Below are 9,888 nucleotides of genomic sequence, written 5' to 3'. Positions count from 1 at the left end.
TGGTTTATCCGTCCCAGTGAAGAATCCAACTCATTGTATTTTTATTTTATTTTTTATTGGTACAAGATAATTTCATTTGTATTATCACTTTGTTCCCATTCCACAAACTAGTATTTTTAAGTTATATGTTGTTTTTGGTCTTTGTTTTACAAGATCAGAAATACATGTTAACCACTAAAATATTCTGACAAATGAAGTGTTGTCTCATTTCAGTGTAGAGTCTCTGTGAATGTCATTGTTCATTGAACAGTCTCTGCCTCCTGTAGCGTTAAGGGAGAGCTGTAATCCACAAATCTTTTTTTTAATGTTAACTTTCCCATAAAAATTTTAAATTTCTCAAATGGGGTCTGTGGATTATCCAGAGTTTATTCCAGTACAGTGTACACTGTGGTGCTGAAACAATGTATTTAAATTAAAATTTGATAGTGAATTGCTAGAATTATTTATCCAGAAAAATAGGCAAACGCGCTGGCTCCAGCTTGTCAAATGCAAGTACTTGCTTTTCTCTTTTTTTTTTTTTTTTTTTATCTCATTGGTAAGTGAATATCTTTGGATTGTGGATTTCATTTTGAAGACATTCACCTTGTGCTGTTGGAAATTTAAATAGGCCTTTTTTTCCCTTTTTAAAACTATTTTGGGACATTTTAAAGACCAATGGATTAATACTAATCCTAGTAGGTTGACCAGATAAACAGCCACAGAACAGCCTGAAGACAATGATAATGCTATATTGTGAAGTAATGTATCTTTGAGAAAAAGATTTAACTTACAGGGTTTTCACTAGATGACATTAGATTTGATTAGATTAGATTTGGATGTCTGGATAAGTAACACAAACAATATTTAAAGTAGTGTAGTTATTTGTTGTTTATATCACATTTAAGCAGTAGCAACTTAATTGACCAAGTGTTTTTAAAACATTGAAGAATTTGACTGGTACTTTCACACTGATACATACAAACTGGAGTCAGGCACAAACAGCTAGCTTAACTCTGTCTAAATTCACCTACCAACAACTTGAAAGCTCAGTAACATGTTGCCACATGTTTGTTCCCTACATAAAAATGAGCCTCCCCCAGGCATGGTGAAAGTCAGATTTTAGAATCATTCCCTGATGCTCAGATGGTGAACGGTGTATGAGAAGGTAAGTACCTCTTTCTGTGTAAATATTTATAAGTGTGTGCAAGGTTGTGTTAATTTGTTTCTGCACTTGAAGCAGTTAATGAGGCACTCGGAAGCTTATTCATATATTTACATATAGTCCCCTCCAAAGGTATTGGAACAGTAAGGCAAATTCCTTTGTTTTTGTTGTTCACAGAAGACATTTGGGTTAAAGATCAAAAGATGACTGAGACAAGAGTTCAGAATCTCAGCTTTTATTTTGTGGTATTCACATCTAGATGTGTTAAAACAACTCATGACATATCACTGTTTGTATTAGACCACAGCATTCTCAGGGGAGAAAAAGTATTGGAACAAATAAAGTAAATAACATTTAATATTTGGTGGCATAACTCTTGCTTGCAATAACAGCCTCAAGCCTGCGACCCATCGACGTGACCAAACTGTTGCATTCTTCATTTGTGATGCTATTCCAGGCTTTCACCGCAGCTTCTTTCAGTTCTTGTTTTTCGGGGTGTTTCTCCCTTCAGTCTCCTCTTAAGGAGGTGAAATGCATGCTCTGTTGGTTTAAGATCAGCTGACCGACTTGGTCAGTCTAAAACCTTCCACTTTTTCCCCCCTGATGAAGTCCTTTGTTTTGTTGGCAGTGTGCTTTGGCTCATTGTCCTGCTGCATGATAAACTTCCTCCAGATTAGTTTCAACGCATTTCTCTGTAAATTGGCAGACAAAATGTTTCTGTACACTTCTGAATTCATTCTGCTGCGACCATCATCAGTTACATCATCAATAAATATTAATGAGCCTGTTCCAGAAGCAGCCGTGCACGCCCAGGCCATGACATTACCTCCGCCATGCTTCACAGATTAGCTTGTGCTTCGGATCATAAGCAGTTCCTTTTTTTCTCCACATTTTGGTCTTTCCATCACTTTGCTAGAGATTAATTTTGGTCTCATCAGTCCATAAGATTGTGTTCCAGGACTTTTGTACTTCTTTGCAAATTTCAGTCTGGCCTTCAGATTCTTCCTGCTGATGAGTGGTTTGCATCTTGTGGTGTGGCCTCTATATTTCTGCTCTCTGAGTCTTCTTCCAACAGTGGATTGTGATACCTTCACCCTGCACTGTGGAGGTCGTTGCTGATGTCACTTACTGATGTTTTGGGGTTTTCTTCACAGCCCTCACAATATTTCTGTCATCAACTACTGTTGTTTTCCTTGGCCGACCTGTTGGACGTCTGTTGCTCAGTACACCAGTAGTTTCTTTCTTTTTCAGGACGTTACAAATTGTTGTGCTTGCTATGCCCAGTGTTTGTCCAATGGCTCTGGTCGATTTTCCTTCTTTTCTCAGCTTGACAATGGCTTGCTGTTCTCCCATAGACAGCTCTCTGGTCTTCATGTTGGTTAATCCTCTTTAACAGGAAATGCAGTCTTTATAAGTCTGAACCAAGGATGAAAACTAGTCATGCAGAACTATTTAATGTTTGGACAATCAACCTATAAGGCAACACCTGGGCAACAAGAAACATCTGTCAGTCACATGTTCCAATAGATTTGCTCACTTGAAAAATAGGTGGGTTCAAACAAAGGGTGGTGTGTCCTGAGTTGTTTAACACATCTAGATTTGACTAACAGGAAATAAAAGCTGAAATTCTGAACTCTTGTCTCATACTCATCTTTTGATCTTGAACCCAAATGTCTTCAGTGAACAACAACAAAAAAAGGAATTTGCCTTACTGTTCCAGTGCTTTTGGAGGGGACTGTACATACATTTCACTATGATTGTACCTTGTATGATTATATGTGACAAATTAACTTAAACTTGAACATGGTTCTATCAGGTTAATGGAGGCTGTTGATCCAAATAATTTAATATGCAGAGTTTGCTGAGGGGCTGCAATTAGTCTCTAGTGGTGGAAGAAGTATGCATGTATTTTACTTAAACTGCAATACAAAATGTAAATAAGTCCTGAATTTAAATTTTTCAAGCAAGTTAACAATATTAGATACTAAATTATTGAATTATTATTAATAAATTAAAGTGTGAGCAGCATTTAAAAGGAGAGTAAGTGATTCTGCAGGATTTGAACAAAATGCCAAATACACCACTCCCTTCAGTGCTCCCTCAGAAGCTTTGCACATAAAATATTAAATCTCCAGTGTTGAGATTTAACACAAACGCTGGTTGAAACACCTTTGTGTTCAATCTCAAATTTGCCCTTGCCTGGTCATATAACATTCTTTTCCATTTATACTCTTCAGACCTTTTCGTCTTTGGTGGCTGTTTCTCGGCCAGCTCTCCTTCTGGACAGTCCAGCACATTTGAATGTTCCGGTGTAAAGAACTCTCCCTGCCACTGCTCCTGTGTACAAGCACTAACGCCAGCTTTTGCTGATTGGCTGCAACACTGTTGTGTGGCAAGGTCCACACCACTTTCTTTGTTTTCTGTTTACAGAGCCAGAGCTATGAGGAAAACCAGATATTTTCCCCGAGCAAACACAAAATGGAGAGCTAGCAAGCTGTGAGGAAATATTCGCTGAATTTAACAAGTGTATTGGTCTACAATCACTTACTATCACTTTAATGACAAACCGAAAACTCATCACTAAAAGTTGCTGCTATTCCGCCACCTTCTTCTCCTTCTGCGTTATCTGCCTGTTCTCCTAAGCCTGAGGACCATATGACAAGTTTTTTCAAGTAACTCGCTAGGACCCATATTTACATTTACTGTGCATAGCATAGAGGCAGGGATAAGTAAAACAGTTTTTTTTAGAAACTAGTGCCTTTATGAAGAATCTGAATCTTATGAAGACTCGGCTGTTTAGACTTTCTGTGTTGTAATAATTGGAGCTCTTTTCTGTTTCTCTGACTGTGATTTTGTTCCCACTGTGTCACTACTTTGAGTCACCATTCTTCAGTTAAAAACTGGGCCCAGGTTTAAAAACACCAAAATCTTCTGTCTGTTTGCAGCCTCCATCTCTCTAGCTTTCCCTCATGAGGTCTCTCTCTGCCAATGAAATAGCACTGCCCATTGTGTGCAGGCACAATCTTGCTTTTAAAGTGAAAGGGACAGCCCGCTGGTTGGTTTACTTCATGTTACGCCCAAAACAAACCTATTAATTAAGAAACTAAATACTTTTACCACATTTTACCCATATGCCCAAGTGTCTACAGCTACATTATATCTCTAAACCAGAAAGCTGTGATGCAGTGTTAAAGGAATATAACAATGGAATTTTTTGTGGGGAGTTAGATGGGAAAATAATAGCAATCACTTTTTTACAAGTACAGATAAGTACAGGTGCCCTCTGTTCTTGATATCTTCTTTTCTTTCTTCCAGTTTTTAAAGACGGCGGACCCTTGAGGATGTCCTGCCCATGGATTTGCTTGAGTCTGCTCTATGCTGCTACCTTCCTACGAAGCAGTGCCTCATCAAATAATGGTAGCTTTATATTGCTTGTACCAGAAATAAATTGACAGTATACTACATTATGAAGTAAAAAAAATAACTTGTTTGTCATACATTACTTTCTCAACCAGGAGTATCACTGAAGTGCACCAACACAACAGTGGAAGTTGTAGCTGGAGAAAATGTGACACTAAACTGCAGTATTTATTACTCAGGAATGACAGACTGTAAGTGTCTAAGTTACATGTGTCTAAACACACATGTGCTATGTAAAAGTGACTGTGAATCGGATAATCAGACTTATGTCTCACCAACCATCCTGAATGTCACGAAGGAGGACAATTACACTGTTCTGATAAAGACAGACTGTGGTCATGCTGAATCTGCCATCAAAGTACAACTTAAAAGTGAGTAGCTTACAGTGTGTCTTTTCACAAATGAGTGTGTGTGTGCATCATTATTATCCAGTCTTGTTCAGACATACAGTTGCATTAAATCCAAATGTTAAGATAAGTATATTTTGTCTTGCCAGATGTAACCTTGTCACCACGGAATTCTGAGCAGCCCACCAAGCCCGATGGGACACCGTTCGTGCGAGCCATTTTGGGCATTTTCTTCATCCTTATTGTTTTGGGCATTTAATATTTCCTGTTAGAAACTGGCAGAAAGAAGAAAAAGACCCCAGTGACACTGCCTGACAAATTTAGAAAATTGGAGGGGGGGGGGGGGGATTGTAGCTAGGTAATATAGCTCATACATAGGAACCCTGTGTATCAGTTAGGAACATACAGTCTATGGTTAGGAGTCCCCTTTAAAGAGGTGGTATTATGGTTTTTGGCTTTTTCCCTCTCCTTTATTGAGTTATATACCTTTTTTGTGCATGTAATAGGTTTGCAAAGTGAAAAAGTCCAAAGTCCACCCCAAAGGGAGTTCCCATCTCCCACAGAAAACTCTGCTCTGAACTGCCTGAAAACAGCTCAGACGTAGTCCAGCCTTTACTTCCCTTTCTTGTGACGTCATAATGCTCACTGAGCAATTGGTCCGACACGCCCTCAAAAACACCGGTGGAAAAACACTGTGCTGCAGCACACGCCTCTCCTCTCACTTCCAAACACTAGCTACCCTCCAACCAGTCAATACATACTGTGATGTAGAGACAGAGCTCAGTTAAAACCATAGACTGTATATAAGAAATGGACGTAGTCAGCGTGACGTCACCCATTGGTTTGTGGACTGCCATTCTGAAGCCTCGAGTTTGGCCGATAGGGCGCCGCCATATTGAGTTTTTGCAACCAGGAAGTGCCTGGAAGTGACAATACGGCGAAGCTAACGGCCGTGTGCGGAGCTAGCTAGCTTGCTTAGCTAGGTGCAACTGTAACTCACGTTAACTGTCAACATGGCTGATAACTTTGTCTAGCGAACAACAATCTTAAAACTAAATGTACTCACCAGAGAAAGTGAACAGCCGACTCCTAATAAGCTTTTTCAGTGGTGCTGGTTAAATTTACACAGTGCCGTAGGTACGAGTCACTGTAGCCTGATTGACAGGTTGCCATGGTAACGACTTGTCGATCATAGATAATCCCGCACTGAAACATACTCTGCTTTGTGGTCTATTTTAAAATAAATGGGACCATAATTTACTAAATGAACATAATTTTGTATTGAAGAAGATTTGAAACTAGCGACTGAGACCATAAACTCATCAGGAAAGTGTTTACTGGGGTAATTATTAAGCAGAGAAGTAGGGTCATTTTCCTATTATTTCTAATGGAGCCGGACTTCTTTTTGCAACCAGAAGAGTCGCCCCCTGCTGGATTTTCAATAGAATGCAGGTTTCAGGGACTTCCGCATTGACTTCATATTGTATAGCAGAAGCTTCCCCGCTTGGTTAAAACTTTATGGATGAATGATACTTTTGTTACAGATTAATAACTCACCACTCTGAAACTCTTGCTCCAGTCCAAATTGCCAACCTGGTTGGCAACATGTAGCCTACAGCTGAATCAAAGCTGTTTACCGTCTTTTCGCTGACTCACCCTTCTCTGCTTCTCATTGGCTAGTAGTCCTTAACTAGGAACTGCACATGTGCAACTCCCAACAAAGATCATTTAGAGACAAGATGTATCACTCCATAGCTAAAACAAAGCCTTCAACACAGGGTGAAAAGAGGAGCTGCAGCAATGTGCAGTATGACAAAAAATATGGTGTTTTTGGAAAATTAAACCATGTAAACCTGTTCTGGTACAACCCCTAAATAGGATTTTGAACCTGAAAATGAGCATAACACCACCTCTTTAAGTTTAAAAAAAAACTGATGTCATCAAAGCTCAGGCTTTGAGACCACAAACAATTACAATGGAAAACCTATTGTTACAAGCTTCAGCATTGTCTTTGAAAAACTTGGCCATTTATCAGTCCAATAAAATACATTATTGCGTTGCATTATGTGAAATGTAGGCTCCACCTACTTTTGGAGCTTGACCTATACCTGGGATTCCAATTCAAGATAATCTGGCCTCTGCTGCATCAAACTTTATCACAAGTATACAACTTTCTGGAATTGTAATACAAAGTCTTTCATACAATAAAAACAAGCAAAGTAGGAATCAATAGTGAATTTAATAATGTAACCTATACTGTGAAAGGAGTGAGTGATGTAAGTGTGCTGGAAATACTGTGTGTGTAGATTGTGGTGCGGGTTATCTCCATTGATGTACATGAAACAGATATGGGTGATGGAACATCTCTGAAAATAATGTTTTGTCAGTAACAAGTGCTTTCACATCCTTGATCTAATGCAGCACAGCACACACACACACATACACAAACACAAACACACACACAAACACCCACAGCTGAAGAGTCAGTCTGACATTTCCTTGTTACACCACATTTCGCTTTTTAAGCTTTCATGTGACAGTTAGCGTGTCAGTCTGTCAGGGTGCTGTGTCTTGGACTGAGTCTACAGTAGCCTGCCTACAGTCCAGCGGGATGAAAGCCCACTGGTGGAGCTGTGTGCTGGGATTACTCTATATGCCTGCTGAGGTGATACTCAGCACCTGGTCAGGTGAGTGTGAGTATGAAATAGAAAGTATGGATATGTTTTGTGTTAAAGATTCAAAACAATGAAAACGTCTTCAAAGTGAAGTCTGAGTCAGGTTTTCCTGTTTGTTTGTAGCCTCACCCTGTTTTTGTCCTCCGAGTAGTGTCTCTAAAGGAAGTTGTGGAAAGATTTCTCTTAATTGATTCTTTACTTAAGTAAAGGTCCCAATAAAACAACAAATTGCTTGTAAAAGTTTGTTGGGTTTTTTGCAGAAAAATTTACTTGTATCAAAATTAACAGTCCTCGTTCTGCAGAAAAATAGCCTCTGCGTCTCATATATTAGCATAGAGGTGAAGCTAGTTTTAGCAATAAACCTCCTGTGGGTCGCAAGATAAATCTGAGGGGTTGGGAGGTGGTTAATGGGGCAGGAAAGTTCTGCTACACACATTTGTATTCAACTTGTCTTTAATCTTAGATTTTTGTGAAATATGGGATCATTTGGGCCCCAAACAATTGAAATCTATAAGAAGTCCTTGGTCGAACTGTTGACAACTCATAGACTTCTGAAATGTGACAAGGGGCCCCAACCAGACACTACATTTTCCTAAGAAATCACAAGACAAAAAGTTTGAGAACAACTGGTTTAATCATTGTATTTTATGAGGTTATCATGTTGTGGCTTTTTTATGTGAAATCTTAATTTAAAAAGTAACTAGTAACTATAGCTGTCAGTAAAAAAGTACAATATTTTCCTCTTTAATGTAGTGAAGTAGATGTATAATGGTAGCAAAGTACCTCAAAATACATCACCACTGTCTGAAACAATCTACTAGCTCATTCCCTTTAACAATGGTGTTTGAATAATTAAAACTGACTTTTTTACACTTCCACTGACATTATGACCTGATCATTTCTTTATAACTGGTGACTTCAGGTGGAGCAGTCAGTAACAGTCCATCTCTTCCTGACAGTCTCTCAGGTTCCCATGTCTATCTCTCTGAAGAAAGTCAACTCATCTGCTGAGATCACGTGCTCATGCTCATTGTCTTACCTGATAGTGTTCAAACTGCAAAGGCGTTTCCATGGCAACGAACCTGTTGTGTTCCTGTCCTTGGAAAACGGAGAAGTCACAAAGAACACTATAGCTGAAGAATTTACAGACCGAATTAACATCCAGCAGATCGAGGGGGGCTACGGGTTCACCTTGGAGTTGTCTCTGCTCAGGTTGGAGGACACAGACTTGTATTACTGCAACTGGATACACATGGAGTCAGAAAAGCTAGAAACCGTGTCAAGCAATGGCACCATTATCATTGTCAGAGGTGAAAGAACTAGTCATCTGAGATCAATCTGTCCACTCAAAATGTCCACTCATAAAAACAAATGGTTTAACTAACTTGTCTGTCTTTGATTCAACTTTCCCCTTCTGTTACTTTTCCTCACAGATCGTGATCCCCATGAACAATGCAAACACCTTGTTTTGGATTTCATCTTTATTGGCTTGAGTGTGACAGCATTCACTGTGTTGTTCCTCTTCCTTGGAGTACTGATTGTGAGATGCCTACGAGTAAGTGCTACTGTAAACGGAGGGACCTGCTCTCATAACCATGCAAAGACAACACCTTGGGGTTGCAATTCATAGGTTTTCTTTGTGTTTCTACAGTTTAAAAAGCACTTCAGACCTGCCAGAGCAGTAAAACCATCCAGACCAAACAGGCCTCAGCATGTCTGTCATCAGCAGAGAGCTCAACATTGTCCCTACTTAGTCACATCTCTACATACTATGGATGATGATAAAAGATGACGATTCTTTGGAAAAGTTGGTGTCGACTGTATAGTAAATTGATGTTTAAGTGTTTGTGACAGATGATTAAGATTTTCTATTTTGCGTCAGCAGCTCAACTTATGGGCTCAACCGAGGAAAGATGTCTCATATTTTGCTCTGCTTCTCATTTCCTTGTATATACAAATTTCTGTTTTGTTTGCAGATAAGTGATTGAGCTACCACATCCTGTGTTATGTGGCGTGTACATGTCTGATGCATGTGAAGAGAACTGCAGAGCAAGCGTTTTTGTTATTCTCCTTTATGTGTTGCATGACATGCGTGCTTGACCTGCTGAGTTTTGCAGTATTCTGTTTCCTTTATGTCTCATAAAAAGATTGTGAACTTCAAAACAAGTGTGAAACACAGTGTGCTGCCTGACTTGATATGTACATTAAATATAACTTTTTCCAATTTGCTGTTCCTTTCGAGAGTCTACTAATCTTAAAAAGCCACCACTGAATCCTTATCCTTGAGAGGAAGAAGAGAAAATCC

General features: G+C 39.2%; 1 protein-coding gene and 1 long non-coding RNA gene across 2 annotated transcripts; both read left to right on the top strand.

Moving 5' to 3' along the window:
* The first annotated feature begins 6 nt into the window (after window positions 1-6).
* On the top strand, window positions 7-5,968 carry LOC119915739. The gene is made up of 4 exons (XR_005446997.1): window positions 7-1,144; window positions 4,457-4,558; window positions 4,657-4,932; window positions 5,058-5,968. It is a non-coding gene; the product is annotated as an uncharacterized LOC119915739 (long non-coding RNA).
* A 1,427-nt stretch (window positions 5,969-7,395) lies between these two features.
* LOC119915737 lies at window positions 7,396-9,807 on the top strand. Its single transcript, XM_038735454.1, has 4 exons — window positions 7,396-7,595; window positions 8,543-8,893; window positions 9,017-9,138; window positions 9,235-9,807. Exons 1-4 carry the CDS (start codon window positions 7,520-7,522, stop codon window positions 9,373-9,375), a joined length of 690 nt encoding a protein of 229 aa, XP_038591382.1. The 5' UTR covers window positions 7,396-7,519; the 3' UTR covers window positions 9,376-9,807.
* Window positions 9,808-9,888: the final 81 nt, after the last annotated feature.

This window comes from Micropterus salmoides, unplaced genomic scaffold (genome assembly GCF_014851395.1).
Source record: "Micropterus salmoides isolate LMB-PRFRI ecotype aquatic unplaced genomic scaffold, ASM1485139v1 Ms_hic_scaffold_21, whole genome shotgun sequence".
In the NCBI taxonomy this organism is placed as follows: Eukaryota; Metazoa; Chordata; class Actinopteri; order Centrarchiformes; family Centrarchidae; genus Micropterus; species Micropterus salmoides.
This window is presented reverse-complemented; position numbering and strand designations above follow the sequence as displayed.

Bases quoted from the DNA above. Each gene is read 5' to 3' on its own strand.
- LOC119915737 (XM_038735454.1), top strand. From the start codon at position 7,520: ATGAAAGCCCACTGGTGGAGCTGTGTGCTGGGATTACTCTATATGCCT. The intron at 7,596-8,542 runs GTGAGTGTGAGT...TCTTCCTGACAG, and splicing joins GATACTCAGCACCTGGTCAG to TCTCTCAGGTTCCCATGTCT. The intron at 8,894-9,016 runs GTGAAAGAACTA...TTTTCCTCACAG, and splicing joins CACCATTATCATTGTCAGAG to ATCGTGATCCCCATGAACAA.